At 48.8% G+C, this 27,298-nt stretch overlaps 1 protein-coding gene across 1 annotated transcript in view; it reads right to left on the reverse strand.

The window, feature by feature from the left end:
• Positions 1-9,465: 9,465 nt before the first annotated feature.
• The window catches only part of map4l (microtubule associated protein 4 like), a gene marked incomplete at its 5' end in the record, with an annotated part of 43,224 nt that continues 25,391 nt past the window's right edge, over positions 9,466-27,298 (reverse strand). Inside the window, 12 exons of the mRNA XM_084458292.1 lie at positions 9,466-9,601; positions 9,858-10,032; positions 10,592-10,698; positions 10,862-10,943; positions 12,065-12,157; positions 17,452-17,744; positions 18,227-18,289; positions 19,177-19,264; positions 19,620-19,841; positions 20,276-20,670; positions 24,136-24,575; positions 24,693-25,112. Coding sequence (XP_084314418.1) covers positions 9,597-9,601; positions 9,858-10,032; positions 10,592-10,698; positions 10,862-10,943; positions 12,065-12,157; positions 17,452-17,744; positions 18,227-18,289; positions 19,177-19,264; positions 19,620-19,841; positions 20,276-20,670; positions 24,136-24,575; positions 24,693-25,112 — 2,383 coding nt within the window. The 3' untranslated portion in view covers positions 9,466-9,596. The remainder of the gene's footprint in view (positions 9,602-9,857; positions 10,033-10,591; positions 10,699-10,861; positions 10,944-12,064; positions 12,158-17,451; positions 17,745-18,226; positions 18,290-19,176; positions 19,265-19,619; positions 19,842-20,275; positions 20,671-24,135; positions 24,576-24,692; positions 25,113-27,298) is intronic.

The following is a 27,298-nucleotide window of genomic DNA, read 5'->3' on the forward strand; positions in this document are numbered from 1 at the left end:
AGAGTTTGTTACCGTATCTCCATCCATGCTTCATGCCTGTTCAGGGTTCAGATAACTTTTTTTCCTAACTTGCCCAGACAGGCCAGTAGATCTGAAGTGCACTGGCCTGGACTGAGTTTCTACTGGCCCCAACCTGGGCCAAGTTAATCAACTTTGGATTTCTGCATGAATCTCTACTGAGCTATTTCACAAATTGATACAGAATGAGACTCCTTATAATGGACTCTTTAAAGGAGTAGTAAAGGGAAAATCATGTTTAGCCCTGTTTTAAGGTTACTTATGATCATATACAATGGTCAATGGTCTTTGAAATTGAGAGTTTAACATGTTTTTTAATGATTTTTCAAGGTGCCCACCCACATCCATTGTATGACCAAAACGGTGGTAGAGCAATTATCAGACTTTCTCAAAATTGCTAGTTTTGTCAACTTTTTGATCTGAACCATTGTATATGATCATAAGTAACCTTAAAACAGGGCTAAACATGATTTCCCCTTTACTACTCCTTTAATAGTCAAAATTAATACATCATTATAAAAATGTAAATTGCATTGTATAGGCTAATTATTGATTTCTATCCCCATTTGTTTGTTTACACCTCAGTTGATGAAGACCGACCCCTCTAGATGCATCACTTAAATGCCAGCCCACAACAAAATAACAGTCTTGTAACAGTACTTAAAGCCCACTGTTAACAAACTTACCTAATCAAGTTCACCAGAGAGCAATAGCTGCTAGTCACTAAATCACATTTAGTATCTTTATAAGTCACTAAATCATACTGACTCTGCACATATTTGTAGACTATCTGCCCAAGACACCATTCATGTGGAACCCTGACTGTTATTTCATACTATAATAAAATGAATTTGCATCCTTAAGTCTGTCTTTGTATTCTTTAAGAATTTTCTGAAAGTTGAAACCGGATGCTGCCTATAGTATGGGGTGGGAATGAGCTTAGATTTATGGTTTGGAGTCGACCTGTCAATATTATGTAGATGAAATGCAGCAAGGCAAGGGCATCACTATCCTAGCAACACTCTAGTACATTAGGCCTACTTTTTATACTTGACTTGACTATGGATACAATTAATCGTATAAGAAGTAGTACGTGTCTCAGTGTGAGGTTAGCACATCTCTAAAAAACACGAGTGGAAGGTCAAGGAATTAGATCGGTCTGTGTAAATAACCCAGGTTAAGTTGGTTTCATATTGGATGTTACCATGATATTCAGGAACCTGTGTGTTTCTTTCTCATCCCACTTTATTCATTTATTTAATAAAAACAAAAACTTCTGGTTGTTTATAATAACATTCAGACTGTTTAATCTGCCCAGCTTCCACAGCTTTTGTTCCCACAATTTATTAAAATGAAATTTCAATAAATCAATGTATCAAATATATTTGATTAGATAAATAACTTTGCCAATATTTGAGAGACCAACCTAATTGCATATTATTCTAATAATGTCTTGAACAGAATTAAATTTATTTTTATTATCTAAGCAAAATGTTATGTATTTTTAATAGACTTTTAATAAAGCTATTACTTGTGAAAACCAAAGGTTGTGAAAGAATGTCAGGTATTAATAGAATAATCTGCAATTGGTTTGAGGTGTTTTGGCAAATATTGGCAAAGTTATTGATCTAAGCAGGATTAAAACAAAATGTAATAAATATATATTTTATTGATTTCTTTAATTTTAATATACTGTATTGGTGGTCCACTGAAAACCATAGGTCTGTTTTTTCTAATATTGGCAAAGTTATATTGATCTAAGCAGATTTAAATGTATTTTAAATTGATTTCTTGAATTTAAAAAAGCTGTAAGTAGGGCAGATCTTAAACAGTCTGAATGTTACTATAAATAACCAGAATTTTTATTAAATAAAATGAAATTAGGAGGAAAATTCGTGATTAGTATTGTGGACCTACATTTACCTCCTAACTAAGGCACACAATGGAATGTTGAATGTCTGTTGAATGTCCAATATGAAGCCAACTTTACCTTGGTTGGCGAAAAACAGTCTTAGACCTACTTTCAAATAAACTTTGAGCCTGATACCCTGACGAAGGCCCTGAGCTGGCCGAAACATGTTGGTCTGATTTTTCCACAATGAACTAGCCTAGTCGCTTTTAATAAAGGCTTGCTATTTTTGAAGTGTTGCCTTGGACACCTTTTTCTTTCTAATGCATCGGATCCCTCCCCCGACTGAGTCCAATAGAGTAGGCTACCTTCATCACCTACTATGAGGTTCACCTGAGGAACACTGCAGCCCTCTCCTTCATCTGCTCTTAAACCTTGAGCTTACCTGAAAGGTGGTGTTGATGCTTTCGAAGCCACTCGCATTGAACTGAGGCCGATTAACACATTTGGAAATCTGACGGGCAAAACCCCCATCACCAGCACTGCTTCAGGTCCTGAGAAAAAAATAAATATGAATATAACATTATTATGATTATATAATTACATTAGCTGTAAATTCAGTAAGCCAATACTGAGATTTTGCATTTTATAACAGTAGGCTCTGGCTAGTTAGCTACTGTAGCTACCAACTAACTTGCAATGACAGACTGCAGGGCTTTTTTTAAGCGGGCTTTTTGTTGCACGTGACAACCGGGGCAGATCCTATTTAAGCATCTAGGCCAATATTGCTGTGTCAGCAATACTTCCTTTCAGGTAGGCCTAAATGTTAGCCTGGCTTCGTCAGACCCTGTTTGCAAGAATGCAATAGGGTCTGGAAACTCTAAGTCCATTTTCGCCAGAGAACACATACTGTAGGTATAGGCGTACAATTATCTAATTAGTTATAGCTAATGTAAGCCTAAAAAAAAAACCTAGGTGTATAGCTGACATTATTCCACTATTAGGATATATCCATTATGCAGTACCTTTCATGTTAGGAATCCTAAATCAGGCAGTCTTCCTTGGCAGACCTGCTGTGCCTCACCTGACACTGGAAAGCGTAGTTTCCTCTCGGGTGTAGTAGGGAAGAAAGTGACAAATCAAAACAAGGCACGTTTACCGCTCTCTAGGGTAGCACTACATCTTCAAAAGGCTCTCTGTCAATCAAACCTCCTTGATGTCTTGATTTTTCTGCAATAGGTCATGTTCACGGGATCATCCTTGGTTGAGTCTCTCTCCGTCTGGTACTGTAGGTAGGACCTGGATAAGAGACCATCCAGATCCAACAGCCCATCTGCACAATGTCAGACTGATCATGAAGAGAGAAGAGACACACAAGGAGGCGGGAACAAGCATTCTGACCTTTAACCCATCATGTAAGAACATATAGCCTAACAATAGCCTCTTTCCTAAATCCAAGCCAACTTGGGTTTCAACACTTAAGTGGGACAAGGTGCCTCACACCCTCTCTTTCCCACCCCATGTGATAAAAGTCACAAAAGTCAAACGTATAAAAGACTAATTGACAGCTGAGAATGAGGGGCCTCTGACGAAGTGCCTGGCCTGGAATAGCTTGTTCAGAGGCTGAGGGCAAAGTGGGGTGGAGTGTGGAGAGTTTTGGTATGGCGAAGACAGGTACATTTATTTGAAGTGTCTATATTTATTAATGATAAATAGAGGAGAGCTCTTTCCCTCTGCTTACTTTAAGGTAGATATGATATCATCTCACATATAAAATGTCAATGACTTTGTATGATGTCTTCCTGGAAGTACAGGTTATGACTGTTAAGCTGTAAGTCAAATCAATTCAAACTTTATTTATAGAGTGCAGTTCATACACAAAGGCAACAAAACGCGCTTCACAGAAAGTAAAGGGGTTGGGGGGTGCATATATCGTACTGATTCTACCTCTAATTTTCCAGAAAGAAGCAAAAAACACCCCAGGTTAGGCTATCACCTGTGCAATACATGAGAACTGCCCTCTCCGCTCCCCTCTGATCAAATAATCTCAGCACGTTCATGTATTTTATTTGCTAATTGGTTCTCTCACTGTTGCGTTAACTTGACTCCGCTCACTAAACGCTCCCAAAGGCTCAGTTGGAGAAACCAAACACTTCTCTCGTCATCCTTATGCCTTGACTCCCCTATTGACCAACAAGTGTTGCTGTAAAGGCAACTGGGCTGGCATTGTCCCAACCTCGGCTGAACGCTGGTTCCTATAACATAATTGTCCTCTACACGCCTGCAGCTGTCTACAGCAATAACGTGAGATCTCTAATAATACAGTGTGGAAAGATAGCGGGAGGTTCGGTTACAGTCACATACTTCTGGGTGTTCTTGGTCAAGGGTAGGAATAGACAGAGCAGTGGACAATGGTTGAAATTGACATACAGTATGGCCAATAGAAGTGTAACATACACTTCCTCCTGAAGACAAAAAAATTATGGGTATATGTTTCATTTTATAGGGTTTAATGTTTGGGATCATAGAGATCAATGTGTGTGGTAAGGGCTCCTGGTGAGGTTAGCTAACTTGGGTAGGCAACGTTTTTCTGCGTCACAAGCTGCCCGGAATCTCTGAGTGGCATTCAGCAGGAATTTGGCCAGGTTATCTTTGACATCAAGGATAGAAGGAAGGAGGCTATCCAATGCCCAGGGCGCAGCAAGGTCTACAACAGGTCTACATGGGCAGCCTCACCTTGAAGTCTCCCTGGTCAGGACGGGACAGGACAGGTGCTTGGCTACTAGAGAACACGCCTCAACACATGGCATTCATTGGATTCACCTCTGTCTGTAAAACACATTTAGAACTAGTAGGCACACAGGGGCACCTTGATACAATCAAACATACAGTGCTGTAGCTCAAAACCGAAGAGAAAAAAACACACACAAAGTCAATCATGTTTTGCTTGTCTTTTATTTCAGGATTAATATTCACATCACTGGTTAACAATTAATCACAATGAATCACATCTCTTTCATACCAAATATTCATTACATCTTAAATCGAAGGGGGAAACGATGAATTATCTATGACAGATGTCTCTACGATCCGATGTCTTCTGCATGCTCTTATGGTGTGCCCTATGGAATACACACTACCATAATACACCGTAGGCCTCTGCTAGAGGAGAGGTACTACTACGGGCTCCTAGTTGTGCAGGAGCACTACTGTATATACCACATGCCAAAAGACGGTTAATGTTAGTCTCACATGGTCGGGAGGCAGGGATGTCTATGTGACATTCAGGGGGCTGTGTGTGTCTGGGGGCCGCATGTGGGAGAGTGACCTTCCATCTTTGATTTGCCATCTCCCGGTCGCTGTTTCTGCCATTCTGCTCACCAATGGCATGCTACTGTACATCTTTAATAATCAGCAATAGTGCAGGCGGCAATTCTCCGTTGGTTTTAGTTTTGTCAAGCAGCTTAGAGTCTAACTAGAGGGTGACATCTTAGACTGTAGCATCTCTGAATCTCGGCTGCCTTCGGTCCACTGTCCCCATAGAGACACACACCACCTACAGTCACTCCCATTGAGTAAGTAGTACTTACTGTGATCTTTAAAACAGAACAAAAATTAATACATTATGTTCATAATCTTGCATCTTTAATACATTACATTTTGAAAAACATTCTTGAACTTCAGCCCTTAAAAAAAAAAGGCAGACTCCGAAAAGAAACACCCTCCACGAATGGGCCCACGTGAAAGCTGCTCTCAACATCCACAACACCCTAGCCACAACTTCTCTTTTTTAAATTCCTTTAGCGATAAAAACATGTGTGGTGTCTATTTACAAATGGCTGTGTGGAGACTACTGGGGTTGGGGTGGCGGGGGTGGGGGGCGGACGGGTAACTGTGAACCGCTGGAGGGGGACGAGTAGTATAGCAACCGAAGTGACTCCAAACAGGCACACAGAGAGCTGACCGAGAGCGAGCGACCGTCGTGACTCGACCGCCAGACTCGAACGCACCATTACACCACCAACGACCACGAACGTGACCACAGTGAAGAAGCCAGCGAGAAGGAACGGATCGGATCACCCAGTCACACGAACAGTTAACTCCGACACGAGAGCTCGGTCACCAGTACTCTATATACACAGTATTCAAAGTGCTTTAACCCTTTTCTTCAACCCTTTTTATTTATCGGGGTTAACCATGTGGGGGATGTACGGAAGAGCATTAGGGCCAACAGCTGAGTTTTTTTTTTAAGCTTCTGAGTTTAAAGTCAGAAATTCAGACTTTTTTCTCAGAAGTTATTTCTGACTTTTTTCTCAGAAATTCCGAGTTTTTTTCTCAGAAATTCAGACTTTAATCTCAGAAATTCAGACTTTAATCTCAGAAGTTATTTCACTTTTCAGAAATTCTGACTTTAAAGTCTTAAAAAAAAAGCTTAAAAAAATAATAAACTCAGTTGTTGGCCCTAATGCTCTTACGTAGGGATGACTTCATACCTTGTAAATATCATCATAAGGTGCTTTCTTTTGATTCTATAACAATTTAGTCACTTGCTGATTATCGCAGTGCCGTAGATGGCCGCTGCTGCTGTATGACACAGAAAGAATTTCCAAACAGATTCAAAATGGGAGTCATCATCATTGCTACTGTTTCTTTCACTTTGACTTGTGTAGATTCTCAATTTGCGCCGCATGACTTAAGCAGCATCTTCACAGTGCAACAACATAACTGCCATTATATATACTCAGGGCTACCAAGTTTGACCAAAAGTTAGGAGTGAGATTTTGTCTCTCAGTCACGAGCGCACCCCCCCCCCCCCCCCGCCGGCTGGCCGTGTCCGAACGTCCATACTATATAGTACATACTGCAACTCGCCTACTACATGCTATTTAGTACATACTACTCCACGAAAACATGTTTAGTATGCGAGATAAATGTAGCATGCTACTCGAGTCATCCAGTGAAAGTGACGGGCTCCGGCTACTATATAATATGTAGTACGCTGATGATGTAGCATGCTGCATCTGGCGTACTATATAGTATGTACTACACATAGTATGGACATTCGGACACAACCTCTCTCTATCTCCCCATCCTGCGCCCCCCTGCCCCCCCCCCCCCCCCCCCCCCACGCTAGGTAGATTTGAGTAGTCTTCATTGAGCGCGAAGGACGACTGGGAGGCGAGATTTGCGTTCTTTCAAGTAATTTCAAAATAAAGGTCCCATAACCATTGAACTGCTAGTATCTGGGTTGGTAATTTCTCCGCGTGAGAATTGTGAAGTGAGGCTTGTGAGCGTGAGAAGAGGCTGAAATGCGTGTGTCACACACTCAATGCGTGAGACTTGGCAGCCCTGATATACTGAATGTGTTGTAGGGTTTTTCAGCAGGTAAACAGGGAGCTGTTGACTTCAAGATACTTACTGCCAGATAAGCAGTAATACCACAGCAACACCTTGCTGTGCTGCGGTTGGTATCCCCTCAGCTGGAGAAGTGAGACAGGGGGTCTTTCCTCCTCTGAAGACAAACTCCCAGTGTTTCAAAGGCAACGGAGCGAACCTCCGACCAGATACAGCAGCGCTGCACACACCTGGCAAACTCCCCCAGGGGACTCATCTAGGCCGTGTGCCGGTTGAGCTTAGCTTCATGAAACTATCACAATATCAACATCACATCTATTCTACAGTACATGTAGGCCTACACACACACACACACACACACCACTGGATCCTGTCATTCAACGTCATGTTTCACTATCTTTCCCTGCTTTCAAAAACCCACAGATAGGTAGTCAGAGTTAATAACCTTTTGGTTGAATAAATAAGAGGCAAGCAATAAGTGACATTATTATTGATAATCTGTCCCTTTTTGTTACACGGCGCTGCCTACATAATCAGTGGGAACAACAGCATTAGCAGCCAGTTGAATCGCATTCAATTTAAGACAGTTCAGTAGTTAAGACAGCTGCAAAGGACTTCCCGATTCACTATGTTCAATCCTCACGCTATTGATAAATCTAAATACAAAATATTACGGTTCTTGCATCTTCCTTTTCACGAGGTTTTGGACAATGCTACATAGACCTGATGTCTAGAGGAATGGAACAGTGTCATTGGAGGAGGCCCCCTCCCTCACCTCTCCAGCCAATCAACTCTGTTTGCCGCCTTTAGTTTATTCCCCAGTCCAGCATCTGTCTGCCAGGCTGTAGTTCATATACACACAGGGCAGCCGTAAGGGGGAAGTCAGTTAGGACGTTTCCAAGGGCCCTGCACTGCCAGGGGCCCCATAAACCACTATTATTATTATTCATATTATTCATATTATTCATATTATTCCTATTATTATCATCATCATCATAAGGTCTAGGTTTGGGGGGCCCAATATTATATTCTTTCAAAGGGCCCAACATTTCTAGTGGCCCCTGTGTACGCATAATATGTGTAGCTGAAGATCTTGTACCCTCAGCAAAGACCGCTGTATTGCTCTCTGAGACATAAAACAGTAAGAGGGAAAGGGTATACTGATGAAGAACAACTGAACCACACAGCCCACTCTAATACAATAAATTACGAATAAACACAATACAGATTTTTTTTTTTCTTTAAGAGAGAGAGAGAGTTGTTAAGTCTACCTGTTGAACAGCCTACAAGGTCCATTATTGTTGCCGAGTGCTGTTTTGGTGGGTGTGCTTGCTGCAGGGTTGGGGGTGGGGGTTGGGGGGGGGGGCGTCGTCGAGGGCAGAGGGTCACAAGTTTACAGAGGTGATCTAGACATAACATATTATTGGCTAGGAGGAGATCACATGACAGTCCCACATGCTCACAAGAAGGGGGTGTGTGTCTAATAGCCATATATGACGGACTGTTGACACTACAGTAGATCTCAGAAAACCTCTGGGGTCCCCATTAGGGAAAGGGTGTCACTGCGCTCGATGGAAGGGAGTGGCAGGGCAGGTATTTACCTAGGCCTGTCACTTAGATAGCGTTGGCCGGTTGCGGTAGTCTACTCTGAGATAGACTTGACGGTTCAGTGACACGCTGACAGTGTCCGGGTGTAGTACTAGCAGATTAACAGTAGCAGTAGTACTGTAGTAGTAGTAGTAGTTCTAAGGCCGGAACTAAAGGTAGTCAGCGATGGGCTAGTCTCTGCGCTGACATGACTTGGCAGAACAGTGAGCGTCTAGGCTAGTGGGTTCACTCCGAGGTCGCCAGCTCCACTCATCACTGCAACGTTTTAGCCAGAACCCCCCCGCTGGACAACACCGTCACAGGGGAAGACCTGTGGCTGCTCTCTCAGGGGCCGGTTCTACACTCACTAGAAGCTGGAGAGACTAGAAGACTAGGAAACAGAAAGAGAGAGAGACGGTGAGGAGATATACTGCATATGTTTGAGGTACAAGCAGAAGTGCTGGGAGCTGGAACGTGGTTAAGTCCTTGTCCTGCTAGCGTCCAGTAGTGAGCCTTGTGGCTGACCGGTGGCTGGGTCCGGGGTGGGGTGGGGGGGGGGGGAGGACAGGGTAGAGGGGTCTGAGGTAGAGGGGGGGGGGGGGGGGGGTCTGGTGGGTTGAGGGGGAGCAGGGTGGGGGGGTGGGGGGGGGGCGGGAGGCTGGCGGACCCCAGAGTAACACTGAGACAGGTGCTGCGATGGGGGTGAGGGAGGTGGGCCGGGAGATGATGTCTGCGGCGTGGGTAGCTGCGAGCCCGCGCGTTCTCGCCAAAGCTCGGCCGGGGAGACTCAATCTGCCGGAGAGGACAAAAGAGAAAAAACAAGAGAGGAGGACAGAAGAGACAGAACGAGACAGAGAGGAGGACAGAAGAGAGAGGACGAGACAGAGAGGAGGACAGAAGAGACAGAAGAATAGACAATACATTTGTTAGAATAATGGCAAGAGACATCATTCACTCTCTTTAACTCAAGTTGTCTAAACTGTAATCGATTGCGGGCTAAGAATGGTGTGTGTGTGTGTGTGTGTGTTGGGTCGGGGTGGGTACTGACTTGTCTCAGGGATGCGTTTGTCCATGCCCAGCGGGTCCCTCAGCCCCTCCCCCCCGAAAGGATTTGGAGAGGCCTCCTTCACTCCGTTCTCCTTAGTCATGCTTCCTGGAAGTGCAGCCGGAGCGCCACTAGGGGGAGATGTTTTCCCTGCAGCTTTCTCCTGCGCCTCCTCAGTCTGCGGACACAGGCTTGATGATGAGGGGCTTTCGGAGAGTAGTGTGTGCAAGCATGCCCTCTAGTGGCACAGACGGTTTGTATAACATTATATGTTTATAATATTATTATATGCATATTCGGTATAATAATAATAATAATAATCTTTATTTATAGAGCACATTTCAGACACAACGTGCCTCTCAATGTGCTTTACACAACATAATAAATACAAAATGCAAATACAGTAGACAACAGAAAAAACAAACAAACAAAACTAAAATTAAAAACCTGCATTGTCATTATCCAATGGGAAATGCCCTTTTCCAGATAGCAAGCGGATCTGGGCCATATATGGGCTGGAACTAAGTCACAAGGGCCAGATCTGGCCTGTATATGGCCCAGATCCGCTTGCTATCTGGGTTTGAACAGGTAGGTCTTCAGATTTTTTTTTGAATGTATCCACGGTGCCATTTTTTGAATGTATCCACGGTATAGATACTCTCTATATCTCTATAGCTCTCCCACAGTTGAATATGTTTTTGACTCCGACAAATCTGACTTAAACAGTGTGACCTCACCGTGTTGTGTCCATTCCCTGTCTCCATGCCAACGTTGTCCAGCGAGCCAATCTTGGACCTGGCCTTGACGTTCACCTTGTGAGACTCAATTTTCACATCACCACCTCCTGGGTGAAGTGAACGGTTAACAAGACATAAAAGAACGGAACCGAACGGAACCGAGGGGGAACAAAACAGAAGAGAAGAAAACAGAACAGGACAGACCTGAAGTTAATTGTATCTCATAAGAGGTGGATTCAACCGTGAAGTACAGTAGCTAATTGCTTTCACCTGGCTTATGCTTCATGTTATCCTTGGAGCCACACTTGGCCATCACCTTGCTCAGATCCACTTTCTTATTCAGGATCTGGACCTGAAAAAAAAAAAAAAAAAAACGCGCGCACACACGCACACACACACACACACACACACACACGCACACACACACACACACACACACAAACAACAGACAAACGCACACTGTAGGCCATGGGGGAAAATGGGACACGGAAATAAGCCTGTACTCAAGTTGCTCGCCTGAGGCCCTATCACCATTCCATTCCCTACAGTATGACTTAGTGTATTGAACTGAACATCCACTTCAACACATTCAGGTAAAATGTTGATTTGACATGTTGTTGAGTTCGGTTTAATATCCAGGTGTTAAGACTGTTACTGAATGCAAAAGACAGTTAAAGAAAAACACATAGAAAGCTATAGAATGTTCCAGCCTGGTTATTTTGGTGAGAGACAGGTTGAACATGCACCGACTGCACTATAGCAGTGAATCTATGCTGAATGGAGTCCAATGCAGGATGTCAGTGGACTAATGGGGCAGACGGCCATAAAGGAACACCACCTCAAGTCCCAACACCAATCCCATAACCCCTGACCCCTGACTCTTTCACGAAGCTGTGAGGGCTGGATACTGTATGTGAAAACGATACGACGGATATCCCAAATCCACTCGCCTATCCAGAAGGTACCTGGAGCGGTACGAGAGAGGAGGTTGGGGGTTGGGGGAGCTAGTGCTGCACAATTAATTAACCGTCCGTTAATCGTAATCGCAATCATGACCCTTGCAATTAACTAATTGCAAAAGGCAGCAATTAATGTGATTAATAATTCGGCTTTGCACCGAGCGTGCCGGGGGGCGAGCGGACCAATCACAGGCGTTCATGCTGTCTGACCAATCACATGCATTCTTGCTGAGTGCACTGGGAGCAATTCCACTGATAGACAGAGAGCAGATTTTTGTTCTCCTTTTTTAATATATACTGTATATATATATATATATATATATATATATATATATATAATATAATATAATATATATAAAGGTGGTACTACAGAAAATATATTTAAAATGTGAAATATCAATCACACTTAATAATCGCAATCACAATATCGGGCAAATTATGGCAATCAGTGTTTGTTGGTCATCCTGTAGCCGTGCGGCCCCCAGAGTGGGCGTGGTACAGCGCTGCTACTTACGTTCCCTCCCCCAGGGACATGCTTGATATTGTCCTTGGAGCCGCAGCGCGAGGTGATGTGGCTGAAGTCCAGCTTTTTGTGGACTAACTGAACCTACGAGACGGCACACAGCAGCACAGGGGGACAGGCGGTCAGCGGAGACAGGCATTAGTGGGGGGGGCGGGGAGTGTAAGGGGGGGGGGGGTCAGCAGCCAGCATGGTGGGGTGAGAGGCCTCTGAGGGGGTTATATTGAACTGTAGCATTGGAAGTGAACTGTAGCATTGAAGTGTTGATCGCTAGCATCAAGATAACTGCTCCAATAACTGTTCCAGTTATCGAATTCCCCTCCGTACACACACACACACACACACACACACACACACACACACACACACACACACACACACACACACACACACACACACACACACACATCATTGTCCATATCTGCCCAAGATCAAGTTCTGTGTTCACTCTGGTCTTCAGTCTGTAATGGTGCTGCTGTGTAGAAAGTGCCTGCTGGGTAAATACGTTTACGGCTCTGAGATGGCGCAGGTGACATCATATCAGAGAGGATGAGTCATCGTTCTGCTCCCTCTCTGTAAAAACACAGACCCAGTCATGTTCTCTCTTCTTCATGGCTAAGACTGGCACACACACACACACACACACGCAAGTAGATGCACACACACACGCACACACACACACACACACACGCACACGCACACGCACACGCACACGCACACGCACACGCACACACACACACACACACACACACACACACACACACAGGTTGGATAACGTATGGTACAATCACTGGTGTTGGACAACAGCCATTGGCAACTGTACCAGGCTTTAACCGGACCCCAGACAACAACGCTGTAACAAGGTCACAACGGTTAGCCTAGCTATGGGCTGCTGTGACAAGGTCACGAGTTAGCCTAGCTATGGGCTGCTGTGACAAGGTCACGCTTTAGCCTAGCTATGGGCTGCTGTTCAAATTGAAAGACAAAGGTTAGAATTAAAGGTGTTAAATAAAGCGTGGGACAAACAAAATACATAACTAAACACAACTAAGCTGCATACTGTAGGCGTTTTGTTGGCCAAAAACGGTGTGTCTGGCCGTCTGTGTGTGTGTGTAGGATCCAGCGGAGACAGAAACCGGTGGTGTACTGTGTGACATCATCACGTTCCCAACAAGGAATGAACAGGTGCAGGCGTCATGAACAGGAAGAAGACAACGTGCATGTGTGAGTGTGCGCGCGCGCACGTGCGAGTGTGTATAATCTGTGTGTATAATCTGTGTATAATCTGTGTGACAGAGAGAGACAGAGAGAGAGACAGAGAGAGATAGAGAGAGAGACAGAAATACAGAGAGAGACAGAGAGAGAGCCACACACAGAGACAGAGAGAGACAGAGAGAGGGAGAGAGAGAGAGACAGAGAGACAGGGAGAGAGACAGAGAGAGAGACAGAGATAGAGAGAGAAATACAGAGAGAGACAGAGAGAGAGACACACACAGAGACAGAGAGACAGGGAGAGAGAGAGAGAGAGAGAGATAGAGAGAGAAATACAGAGAGAGAGAGACAGAGAGAGAGACACACACAGAGACAGAGAGACAGGGAGAGAGAGAGAGAGAGAGAGAGAGAGAGACAGAGAGAGAGAGGGACTGAGTGCCAGTTCCAGTGATGGAAGGTGGAGGAGTGTGGAGGGGGTGGTGGAGGTGGAGGTGAGGATGGTAGGGACTCACTTTGCCCTGGCCGGTCTGTTTGACATCAGTCTTGCCCTGGCCGGTCTGTTTGACATCAGTCTTGCCCTGGCCGGTCTGTTTGACATCAGTCTTGCCCTGGCTGGAGGAGACCTGGGGGGGGAGACAACCACCACTGGGTCAATAACAGAACACAGGGCTGCTTGGCTCAGTAGCACCAATCAGGAACAAGGACAGTGGGATGTATGGGTGAGTAGCACCAATCAGAAACCAGAACAGTGGGATGTATGGGTGAGTAGCACCAATCAGGAACCAGAACAGTTGGATGTATGGGTGAGTAGCACCAATCAGAAACCAGAACAGTTGGATGTATGGGTGAGTAGCACCAATCAGGAACCAGAACAGTGGGATGTATGGGTCAGTAGCAGGTAGTTCAGGTGTTCGTGTGTGCAGAGGAGGAGCGGCAATTGTCTCTCGAGGATGAATTTCTCTGTCCGTCTCTTGTCACTGTGACAGACGGCGCTCAGTGGTGAAGCACTGTCCCAGCCAGCAGGGGAATACAGACACACACGGGCTGGGCTGTCTGAGCAGAAATGACAGCCGTGTGTATGAGTGTGTTCCTGGTGATGCTTCCCACTAGATGTGAAGAGGCAGCTGTCAGTTAGGATGTAAAGAGAGGAGGTGTGTGTGTGGGGGGGGCTACGGAGTGACTGACAAAGTATGTGTAATAGAGAGAGAGAAAGAGAGAGAGAGAGAGTGAGAGAGAGAGAGAAAGAGAGAAAGAGAGAGAGAAAGAGAGAGAGAGAGAAAGAAAGAGAGAGAAAGAGAGAGAAAGGGAGAGAGAGAGAAAGAGAGAGAGAGAAAGAGGTGATGATGCGGGGTGGTGATGATGCAGGGTGGTGATGATGCGGGGTGGTGATGATGCGGGGTGGTGATGATGCGGGGTGGTGATGATGCAGAGTGGTGATGATGCGGGGTGGTGATGACGCGGGGTGGTGATGACGTGGGGTGGTCATGATGCAGGGTGGTGATGACGCAGGGTGGTGATGACGCAGGGTGGTGATGATGCAGGGTGGTGATGACGCGGGGTGGTGATGACGTGGGGTGGTGATGATGCGGGGTGGTGATGATGCAGGGTGGTGATGACGCGGGGTGGTGATGATGCGGGGTGGTGATGATGCGGGGTGGTGATGACGCGGGGTGGTGATGATGCGGGGTGGTGATGATGCAGGGTGGTGATGACGCGGGGTGGTGATGATGCGGGGTGGTGATGATGCAGGGTGGTGATGACGCGGGGTGGTGATGACGCGGGGTGGTGATGATGCGGGGTGGTGATGATGCGGGGTGGTGATGACGCGGGGTGGTGATGATGCGGGGTGGTGATGACGCGGGGTGGTGATGATGCGGGGTGGTGATGATGCAGGGTGGTGATGACGCGGGGTGGTGATGATGCGGGGTGGTGATGACGTGGGGTGGTGATGATGCGGGGTGGTGATGATGCAGGGTGGTGATGACGCGGGGTGGTGATGATGTGGGGTGGTCATGATGCAGGGTGGTGATGATGCGGGGTGGTGATGATGCGGGGTGGTGATGATGCGGGGTGGTGATGATGCGGGGTGGTGATGATGTGGGGTGGTGATGATGCAGGGTGGTGATGATGCGGGGTGGTGATGACGCGGGGTGGTGATGACGCGGGGTGGTGAGGGGCGAGAAGGAGGGCGCCGGTAATGAGATGTGTCTGGATTTAGACGGTGTTAATAGCAAGGTGCTCGGTTGACATGGCAGCGGTGAGGGCAGGAGCAACGTGTTAATTGTGGGCTGACACCCACAATACAGGTACAGGTCTCAGTGAAGAGCCCCTTTCCCAAGACGATATGAGACGAAATAAAGAGGTTTAACGGGAACACGGTTTAAAATGTGCTTTGTTTCTTCTCAGGCTTCTTTCTCTTAACTGAAACCAATAACACCGTCCCGGAAGTGAGGGACCCCACCGGGCTGGAATCCAAAGAAAAGTATTTGAAAGTTCAACGTAAGACCTGGGTCAATTACTATTTGAAAATAATGTCACATGGGGTGCATATGATTTTATGTCCCCCCCAGTGCATTCAAACCGCTGGGCCAGAGAGGCGGACTTTAAAGGGTTCCACATATGCTAAACTCAATCGAAAATGTATTTTTCACCCTCATTTCGGTTTTTGAGAGTCTTACTGATATGCCCAGTCCCAATTCCTAACACTCGCTGCTCTCTCTGTATTGCCCGTGAGCGCTCCCCCCCTCCCCCCTCCTATCAATTGCTTCATTTTCCGGAAGTGGGGGCCCTGACGTCACGTTTTTTGAGAATTTGCATACTTCGCCCCTGATTAGCATATTTAGATTGTTGCTAGGCCACCTTATCATTTACCTGCCTCGCGTCTCCAGTCTACGAGGATGGACATTAACTTTGGTAAACGGTGCCATGTCCTTGGCTGTTCTCTAACAAACAAGCCTCTCCACTCCCTCCCACGCGATGAAAGAAAGGATAAGTGGTTGAATTTTATTTATAATTGTAATATTCCCGAAACCCTTCCTAAATCAGTCTTAGTGTGCGCTGCGCACTTTACTCGCGAATCGTTCATAAATCTCGGCCAGTTTGAACAAGGACTTGCAAAGTTCCTGCTTCTAAGGAACGATGCTACCAACTGTTCGTGAAGACGCTGAAACTGTGAGTACAAAAATACCAAACTCCACGAGTTGTGCTTTGTGTGTGTGTATGGTGGCTGTTGTAGCCGGCGCGCTAACGTATATTATTCTAACAGGAACTTAGATTGTTTACAGTTGGCTCGCCTATTTGCTATTTTGGTAATAACGTTAGGCCTATGTGATGCTATTTTAGCCTCCTGGTTTAACTAAACAGGCTCGGGTACATTAGCCAACAAGTTGCTGGTCTATAGACCTTTTTCTGTGCAACGTCATCATCCTGTTTCGAAATTGCACACGCATCGCTGTAATGACACCTGTCAATAGAATCCATGCATTTGATTGATGCACCTGGTGGCAACCCGAACCCTAACGGCTGGTTGTCGTTTTCTGGATCGCGAGGCGGGTCAAAATCGTAAGGAACCAAATTAGCTGCCATCTTTTCAAAACAGCAAAGTGGGCGGTAACATTACCTGGCGGGAACAAATTTAAATAAATAATTAGCATACTCTGAATCAAGTCAATTCAGCCTGGAGGGGTGGGGGGGATACTAAAATAGCCCTGATAAATAAATAAATGTTTATTCAGACCAAAGGACATTATAGAGCACATTTTCACCAAATGGCCCAAAGGTAGAGATAGAAGGTAGGTTAAATTAGCATATGTGGAACCCTTTAAGACAATCAGCTTGTTTGAAATACATTCAAGTAACTGATCCAGGTCTGCTTCTGGGGGCTCTGGGTCTTGGACCCAACCCCCCCTTGCATTTTGTTGTCTTCCTTACTGTCTTTGTATTATTAATATTGTTAAAAAATTGTAAACGATGCACTCAACTGACCCTGGCATTGATCATGTATGTTTGGTGTCATATAAGCCCAAGCAGGCGTATTATAATCTGCTAAATGACTGTAATATTATGTAATGCAGTGTTATAGTATGCATGACACAATAATAACAAATTCATTCATTCTGACCACTGCTGCCCAGTGTGAGTGCTCTCCCTGGCTGGTCTCGCTAGCCAACGGCCGCGTCTCCCTCCTCTGGGCGGGGTCTCTCTCTCACCCGTCCGCCTCCTGGCTGGTACTTCATGTTGTCGGTGGAGCCGATCTTGGAGCGCACGTTCTTCAGGTCGGGCGTGGGCGCGTTGAGGGGTCGGGCGGGGCGTGGCGCCCGAGGCACCGGGGGCTTCCTCTCCGGGGGGGTCTGCTTGGGCACGGGGGGCTTGGTGATGCGCCTGCGCGGCTCGCGGGCCTCGCCGTTGGCGGCGGGCGGGGCGGGGGCGGGGCCGGGGGGGCGCGGGGCCCGCGGGCGGGCGGCTGGGTGAGGACAGAGAGGTGGGGAGGGGGAGAGAGAGAGAGAGAGAGGTGTGGAGGGGGAGAGAGAGAGAGAGAGAGGTATGGAGGGAGAGAGAGAGGGAGAGAAAGAGAGATGTGGAGGGATAGAGAGATGTGGAGGGAGAGAGAGAGAGATGTGGAGAGAGACAGATGTGTGGAGAGAGAGAGATGTGGAGGGAGAGAGAGATGTGGAGAGCGAGAGAGGGGGAGAGACAGGTGTGGAGAGAGAGAGAGATGTGGAGGGAGAGAGACAGGTGTGGAGAGAGAGAGAGATGTGGAGGGAGAGAGAGAGGTGTGGAGGGAGAGAGAAAGAGAAAAAAGGTGTGATAAACGATCTGCTACACTCAGAAAGTCTAAATCCCGTGGCGATGGGTGCTAGCAAGCGCAAATCATTTGGTTAGCGGTTACCTGCTGTGGTCTTGGGTGTGCTGGGTTTCAGCGCAAATCATTTGGTTAGCGGTTACCTGCTGTGGTCTTGGGTGTGCTGGGTTTCTTAGCTTCAGCTGTCTTGTTCTCAGTCTTGTTAGCTATGGTGGAGGGGCAGGAAATATCAACAGAGTTCCCAAATCAGAGATTAGTCTATATTATCAACACACAAATTTAACTCCATCATTGTTATCATCATGTGGAACTGTGTCTGAATTTGTATTCTGTAGATCAGTTGTTCCGAAAAGGTGTGAGGCAAGTCCAGGTGTGCCTTGGGATTTTGGGACACTGACAACCATACATTATTAATATACAACTATATGAAAAGTTATGAATTGATTTTTAATTTACTATATCTAGGGATGTCCAGATTCAACCCACGGCATTGGTATCGGGCCGACACTGGCCCAGAACGCTGGATCAGAGATCAGTGGGGAGAATAAAAAGATCCGAAGTGCTCAGCATGTGACGACTTCCAATGAATTGTGGAAACTGAGTCCACAGAACAGAAGCGCAACGTGATGTTACTAAACTAGAACGTCTCATTTTAAAGTAATCTCAATGACAATTGAAAGGCTTCCAAAGGAACATCAATTTTACACAGGCAAATTAAAGACAAAAATAACCACTCTCTTTGCTTCCAAGGAAACAAATTCTCAAAGGTTCAAAACGCCTCTGAACTCCATAACAAATTGCTCACTGAATTCCCTCCACCCGAGGAGGAGCATGGATTTTTGCACGGATGTGAATACAGATAGCAAGCGGATCTGGGCCATATATGGGCCGGAACTAAGCCACAAGGGCCAGATCTGGCCTGTATATGGCCCAGATCCGCTTGCTTTGGTGTGACTTGGGCATAAAAAGCTCAAAATCCACTGCTGTGGAGTATATAAGATAGGTCTACCAGTATGGACCGTGCTCTACACACTCTGTGTGATACAGTATACGGCCTGGAGGCATGTACAAGCAGTGTTATCATCCACAGTACCTGGTGAGCCATTCTTATTGGCGGACGCTCTGGCAGGGGGCGTGGCCTTTGGCACGGGCGGACGTCGTTCAGCGGTGCCGTTCTCAGTCTGAGGAGGCAGAGAGGAGGCGTGAGGGGAGAGGACAGAGGGACAGGGGGACAGAGGGAGAGAGGGACAGAGGGACAGGGGGATGGAGGGACAGGGGGACAGAGGACAGCAGGCGGACAGAGGGACAGGGGGACAGAGGACGGCAGGCGGAGAGGAAGAGAGGATTGGGGAGGGGGAGGAGACTAGGGATGGAGAGCAGGATGAGGGAGGGAGAGATCTAGGGAGATCAAGGCCATAGGTCGGCGTCTAAGGGGGAGGAGCCAACCAGGTGGGGCCAGCGAGGACCACAGATGAAACAACGTTTTTCTCTGAAGCGACGAGGGGGACGGGAGGGGGAGGACGGACCTGGACTCACCTTTGACCCGGCGTCCCTGGGGGCGGAGCCTGCGGGGGTTCGGCCGGCCGGCCCCTTGGCCCCGGCGGCGTGGGCGGTTGCCTTGGTGGCAACGGGGCTTTTTTTATTGGTGGAGGCCGAGTTGGGGGAGGAGCGTTTAGCGGGGGGGGCGGCGGCCTCGCCAGTGGACAGGGAGGCGGGTCGCGTTTTGACGGCGTTGGGCTTGGCGGACCCGGCGGCAGGCTGGACATGATGTGACAACAGCAGACGAGGGGGACAGAGAGGACAGGCCGAGGGAAACACAGATGACCATGGCGGCAACACAGACGGCCAGGCGGCAGCAGAACTCACGATTCATGGAAACCATAAAATCATATTATATAAACCATAAAAACAAACAAGCCATAAAATCATAGGTCAAATGACAAGCATCGGCAGAGCAATTTGAAATATGAGGCAATTTTCAAAGCGCTTCTCTCTCTTTCTCTTTCTCTCTCTCTCTCTCTCCGCCTCTCTCTCTCTCACACACACACACACACACCAAAAAACATGCACACACGCGCGCACACACACACACACACACCGGCGACTGCAGTAACAGTTGCGGAAGCAGCTTGCACTGAGATGAATGAGGACATTGTCTGTCCCGGGCCCCGTCCCCGCTGTCCCCGGCCTACCTTGGTCTTACTGTCGGGGCTGGCCAGGTCCTTGCTCCCGTTGGCGGTCGGGGACTTGGCCGTCCCCTTCCCGGACTTCTCCACCTTCTCCGCCATCTTGACCGTCGCCTTCTCTCCGTTTTCTTTCTTCTCCGTCTTCTCGTCTTTGCCGGTCTTCTCCGGCTTGTCCGCCTTCTCGTCCTTCTCGGTTTTGTCGTATTTCTCCGCCTTGTCGAACTTCTCCTCCTTCATGATGCTCTCCGATTTCCTGGCCTTGTCCGAGTCCTCCATCTTCTTGAACGGATCGTCTTTCTCCTTCCTGTCGAGGAGGTCGATCTTGCCCTGCTTGTTCTCAGACATGTTCAGGTTGTCCGTCTTGGGGACGTTGTCCATCTTCTCCTTGTTGTCTGGTTTCACTACAGGGACACACGGCACAATTGTTACTTCCTACGCGGGGGGGGGGCTGGTCTGAACTGGCGTGAACCCCGGCCCAGCCAACGCTCCCGATGTACGCCACGGAACTCAAAGTGCACATGAGCCACGGTGATCAAACACCCCCAACACTGAACAAACACATCCGCTACATCCACATATAGAGAGAACCGATTTATTAATCAGTCAGAGGTCGAGAGAGAGAGGGAGAGAGAGAGGGAGAGAGGGAGAGAGAGAGACAGATAGAGGGAGAGGGAGAGAGAAAGAGAGAGAGAGGGAGGGAGAGAGAGAGTGGAGTGACAGCGAGTTCTGGGGGAGAGTGAGAGGGAGGGAGAGAGAGAGAGAGGAGGGAGAAAGAGAGAGAGGGAGGGAGAGAGAGAGAGAGTGGAGTGACACAGCGAGTTCTGGGGGAGAATGAGAGGGAGAGAGTGGAGGGAGGAGAGAGTGGAGAGAGGGAGGGAGGAGAGAGTGGAGGGAGGAGAGAGTGGAGGGAGGAGAGAGTGGAGGGAGGGAGAGAGGGAGGGAGGAGAGAGGGGAGGGAGGAGAGAGTGGAGGGAGGGAGAGAGTGGAGGGAGGGAGAGAGGGAGGGAGGAGAGAGAGGAGGGAGGGAGAGAGGGAGGGAGGAAGGAGAGAGTGGAGAGAGTGGAGAGAGGAGAGAGTGGAGGGAGAGAGGGAAGAAGAGAGGGAGGAGAGAGTGGAGAGAGTGGAGGGAGGGAGGGAGGAGAGAGTGGAGAGAGGAGAGAGTGGAGGGAGGGAGAGAGGGAAGGAGAGGGGGAGGAGAGAGTGGAGGGAGGGAGAGAGGGAAGGAGAGAGTGGAGGGAGGGAGAGAGGGAGGGAGGGAGGAGAGAGTGGAGTGGAGAGCAGGGGTGGCGGTGAGGCAGGGACAGGGGCCGCTCTGAGAGACAGACAGAACAGGACATTGTTGGATTAGACCTTATGTAACCCAGCCTGGCACAGCCTGTGTCCAACCCATGGACAGAGGAAAACAGACAATCGGAAAGACAGAGGAGAGAGAGAGAGAGAGAGAGAGAAACAGAGAGAGAGATGCAGACGGTCTCCGCTTCACCAATTAAATCCAGACACCCTTTGGAAAGTGTCAGCGGTGTTCTTTTTGTAGAAGATACAAACAGGGTATGAGGGGGGAGGTGCGTTGTGATGGTGTCTCAGATGGTCCACCTCCAGACTGTTCAATCACAAAGGTCATGGGAGATTTTATATTTATATATATATTTATTATTATTTATTATATATATATTTATTGATTGGCCAGCCCAACTCTGCTCAAATTCTTTAAAAAAACAAAACAAAACTTTTTTATTTTAACTAATTTATTAAATACATAATTGTGGTTTGTACCAGTTTGTGTTAGGTCATCATTCATTTTAAAAGTGTATTTATTACTTAAACTAGGCTACCTTATATATTATATATTCATAATCCACCAATGACACGACCTCAACTATTTCCGGTTTGATCTGTTACCGCAAAAAAATCTGACTGTTCTGCTCAGTGCTCAACAAGCTACAACTAACCAACCTGCTCACAGTGGCGAAAAGAGCAATAAAAACAATTGACCACTTCTTCATAAAAAAAAAAAAAACTGGCAATGCTAATGAAGAAGCTACCACTCGAAATGACAGCGCAGCAGGTGCAATCGAATGCAGAAGTGCTCCAGAGGCTATCGGAGCTAGCACTCGCACTAGCAACATCACCATCGGCGAGGAAGCTAGCACCAGCAGGCAGTTGCAGTTTGATGTTGTGATGTTGGGTATGGCCTAGTGCTCGGTCATGAAGTCATATTAACATTCTTGTTGTTGTGCATATTGAATTGTAATACGGATTTCTTATTAGCATACTCTTCACAACTGCCATTCTTTGTAAATAGACGGGACGGGACGGCAGAACTGTTTTTTTTTTTTTCTCAATTCAAAATGTCTCAGAGGTTAAAATCGCATATGACAAAGGTACTAAACTAAAGTATGTGGATGAGTCATCCACCCCTGGCAAAACAGTCACACTGGTCCTTGAAGCTCTCCGCTCTAGTAACTCCACAGCTGCAGTGTGTGTGTGCGTGTGCGTGTGTAGTAGTGTCAATAATGTCACTGTCACATAAATTAGAGCGTGACAGACGGGGGTATAGAGCTGGTGGTCATGATATGACTTCAGGCAACCTTCAAACACGCGCATGCGCGCCGCATCACGCACTGTCCTACAGTATGTAATCATAACATCCTGTTTTTGAATGACCTTGCATTATATATATAGATAGATAGATAGAGGGAGAGAAGGAGAGAGTGAGAGAGGGATAGAGGAGAGAAGGAGAGAAGGAGAGAGTGAGAGAGAGAGAGAGAGAGAGAGAGAGAGAGAGAGAGAGAGAGATAGATGAGGGATTACATCCTGTGACCTTCATCTGAGGGGGAGAAATTAGGCTGCTACAGGAGGAGGTAGCAGCTGCTATTTCTGTTGGTTCCCTGCTGCTCTGGGGAGGGGATGTGGATTGCTTATAGCCTGTTTACTGCTAGTTCTGGGCTCTGTGTGCGTGTGTGTGTGCGTGTGTGTGTGTGTGTGTGTGTGTGTGTGTGTGTGTGTCGTCACATATGGAGGAGATGCTGCTTCCTATATCCATAGACTGAGGCTGAAAATGTATGTCGTTGAGATTTCCAAAGCTTGTGCATCTATTCTTGTTTGTGTCCAAGGGTCATATTACTGTATGTGAACACAAATAAAGATATTCAAATGTGTGTGTGTGTGCGTGTGTGCGTGCGTCAGTCTCTACATAGAACACGTTATGTACAGTACATCATAAGTGTTACATACATGACGTACCATCAACATCCTCTCAGGCTCCAGACAGTGTGTGTGTGTGTGTGTGTGTGTGTGTGTGTGCTCCCTCTACCCACCACTATCTGTTTTTGGAACAATCAACCGGACTCAATTTCAAATCAATCCTCCGAGGCGCTAGCCCCACTCGACAGAACGTTAGAACCGGCCGATTCATCCCCCCGAGGAACACAGACGTTCTAACAGAGGGGTCGCCCGGAGGGTGAACACAATCTAATGCCCCGGGCTGGCCGTGCGCTACTGTACGCCATGACGAGTACAGTACAGCACAAAGCCTCCATAACCCGACGCCACTATAACCGAACTACATTCCGTTATCAGAAGGATAAGAACACAACGATGTCATTTCTAACTCCGCCCCAACGCTGGAGAACGTTCTGTCCATCGCGTCATGACGGAGAGATTATCTGGAACATTCTCTGCCCTTAATGTACTCTGTCTAAGTCTACTTTCCCTTTCAACCAGACCAGTCAATAAGAGTGCACCCTAGCCTGAGGTTCGATCGGTCACTTAGCCTCCATGTTGAGTTCGATCGGTCACCTTACCCTCGATGTTGAGTTCGATTGGTCACCTTACCCTCGATGTTGAGTTTCGATTGGTCACCTTACCCTCGATGTTGACGGGCAGCCTGAGGCCGCTGAGAGGAACCGGCAGTAGAACGTTCTGACTGGACTCCGAGCTCCCAGGGTGCCTTCTGGGTGGCGGCGACGCCGGGGCGCGGGGGCAGGAGGGGTTTAGCGGCGACATCATCATCGGCGCCGCCGCCCTCTCGTCCGCCACGGTGAGCGAGCGCCGGACGGCGGCGTGCGGGGACCGGGTCACGGCGTCCGGAGACGGCGCGCCGGGGTAGACGTTCGACAGGTCCCGGCTGGCGGGCACGGAGAGGTGGGAGCAGTCGGACATGGCGCGTCGCACGCCGTCGCGCTGGCACGGCCACGCCGCCGCCCCGAAAGGGGAGGGCCCCTCCTCTTCGTCCTCGTCGTCCTCCTCCTCCTCGCTGTCCTCGAAGAGGTCGACCGCGGCGGAGCTTCTGCCCAGACCCCCGGCCCTGACCCCGCCCTGGGGAGGGATGGGGGGAGTGGCCGGGGTCGGGGCTGTCCGGATGCCGGGGTCGAATGGAGGCGGGGGTGGCGCCGGCGGGGCGCCGTGGGCTCGGGGCACGAGCGGGTCCGAACGGGCCGGGCCGGAGAAGGAAGGGTTCCAGACGCAGCGCTCCTCGGCCTCGGACGCCCGTGGCGGCGGCGGCGAGGTCTGGCGCCGGGGTCCTTCTATACCGCTCCTGGCCCCGCCGTCGGAGGAGGGCAGCGGCTTGGCGTGCCAGGCCGGCGAGGGCAGGGAGGAGGCGGGGCTGGCGGGGCTCTGCCCGGCGCTGCCCAGCTGCCCCACCCCGCCTCCGCCCGCCGCCGGCACCGCCACCGTCTCAAAGAGGCACAGCTTGTCTTCGGCGGTCGGCCGGGGCGCCCCCAGGATGCCGCTGACCGTCGTCCCCGGCTGCCTGTCCTGCCGCGCGTGCGGGGCACTGGCGGAGGGCACCTTGCCCGGCGACTGACCGGCACTGCTTCCGACCGCAGCCTGCTGCCCGCGACTGGGCAGAGAAGACATCCTCACCTCCCTCTCGTCCTCCTCTCAAGACTTCTTCTCTTCCTCCTCTCCGTCTCTCTCTCTCTCTTCTCTCGGTCTCTCTCCTCTCTCTCTCCGATCGTCTTCTCCTCATATAGGGCTTCACAGTCCAGAAACGGCTGCTCAGGTGGTATCTTAGGTGTGTGTGCGTGTGCGTGTGTGTGTGTGTGTGGCCTGTCTGCCCGCGCGTGTCTGCGTGCGTGAGGTGTTTGTGTGTGTGAGCGTGTGTGTGCGTGCGCAAGCGTGGTGAAAGTGAGTGTGTGTGTTTCCTCTGTCTCTGAGCGGATCAGATGTGATGGTAGAGCTGAATGCTGCTCTCCCTCTATTTCCTCTCTCTCTCTCTCTCTCTCTCTCCCACCTCTGACATCACAGCACTAACTGAACAGCTTTGGTCACATGACTCTATGGAACATGTCCCCATTCGCTAGAGCAGATTATCAGCGCCAAGCGCCAGCAGCAGCAGCACACACACGCACACACACGCACACACACACACACACACACACACACACACACACACACACACACACACACATGCACAAACACTGTTTCCATCCTTTAAACCATTGATTTGACTCTTGTCATATACTGTAGAGTACACCCCACCCAGAAAGAGAGACAGAGAGAGAGAGAGAGAAAGAGAGAGAGAGAGAGAAAGAGAGAAAGAGAGAGAGAGAGAGAGAGAGAGAGAGAGAAAGAGAGAGAGAGAGAGAGAGAGAGAGACATAGATCTGCTCTAGGGGGAAACAGAGCTTCTGTCTTGAATGTCCTCTGTGAAGCAGCATCCATTACCGCATATACTACACCCTCTGTCTCTCCTCCCCCTGTCTCCCCTCTGTCTGTCCTCCCCCTGTCTCCCCTCTGTCTCTCCTCCTCCTGTCTCTCCTCCCCCTGTCTCCCCTCTGTCTCTCCTCCCCCTGTCTCTCCCCTGTCTCTCCCCTGTCTCTCCCCTGTCTCTCCTCTGTCTGTCCTCCCCCTGTCTGTCCTCCCCCTGTCTCCCCTCTGTCTGTCCTCCCTCTGTCTCCCCTCTGTCTCACCTCCCCCTGTCTCCCCACTGTCTGTCCTCCCCCTGTCTCTTCTCTGTCTGTCCTCCCCATGTCTCCCCTCTGTCTCTCCTCCCTGTCTCCCCTCTGTCTGTCCTCCCCCTGTCTCCCCTCTGTCTCTCCTCCCCCTGTCTCCCCTCTGTCTCTCCTCCCCTCTGTCTCTCCTCCCCCTGTCTCTCCTCTGTCTCTCCTCCCCCTGTCTCCCCTCCTTTCCTGTATCCTCCTGAATCTAAATCAAATCTAACTGTATTTATACAGCAGATTTTATAGACAAAGTCAACACAATGCGCTTCACATAATTAAAACGGGAGTATCTGTATTTACTGATCCCACCTCTAATTTTCCAGAGGGATGCAAAAACAGTTCACCCATCCGAGCCCTGCTTCTCCTGTCTCACCAACCTCCCTGTCCCCCCCCATCGTCCTGTCTCCCCCTGCCTCTGGCTTTCTGCCCCTACCTCTCTCCTACCTCTCCCTTCCTCTCTCCTTCCTCTCTCCCTTCCTCTCTCCTACCTCTCTCCTTCCTCTCTCCTACCTCTCTCCTTCCTCTCTCCTACCTCTCCCTTTCTCTCTCCTTCCTCTCTCCCTTCCTCTCTCCTACCTCTCCCTTCCTCTCTCCCTTCCTCTCTCCTTCCTCTCTCCTACCTCTCCCTTCCTCTCTCCTACCTCTCTCCCTTCCTCTCTCCTTCCTCTCTCCTACCTCTCTCCCTACCTCTCCCGTCCTCTCTCCCTACCTATCCCTTCCTCTCTCCTTCCTCTCTCCCTTCCTCTCTCCTACCTCTCACTTCCTCTCTTCTACCTCTCCCTTCCTCTCTCCTTCCTCTCTACCTTCCTCTCTCCTACCTCTCTCCTACCTCTCCCTTCCTCTCTCCTTCCTCTCTACCTTCCTCTCTCCTACCTCTCCCTTCCTCTCTCCCTTCCTCTCTCCCTACCTCTCTCCCTTCCTCTCTCCTACAGTACCTCTCCCTTCCTCTCTCCCTTCCTCTCTTCTTACCTCTCTCCTACAGTACCTCTCCCTTCCTCTCTCCCTTCGACCCTTCCTCTCTCCTCCTCTTCCTTCCTCTCTCCTCATCTTCCTTCCTCTCTCCCTTCCTCTATCCTACCTCTCTC

This window comes from Borostomias antarcticus (assembly GCF_949987555.1).
Source record: "Borostomias antarcticus genome assembly, chromosome: 24".
Classification (NCBI taxonomy): Eukaryota; Metazoa; Chordata; class Actinopteri; order Stomiiformes; family Stomiidae; genus Borostomias; species Borostomias antarcticus.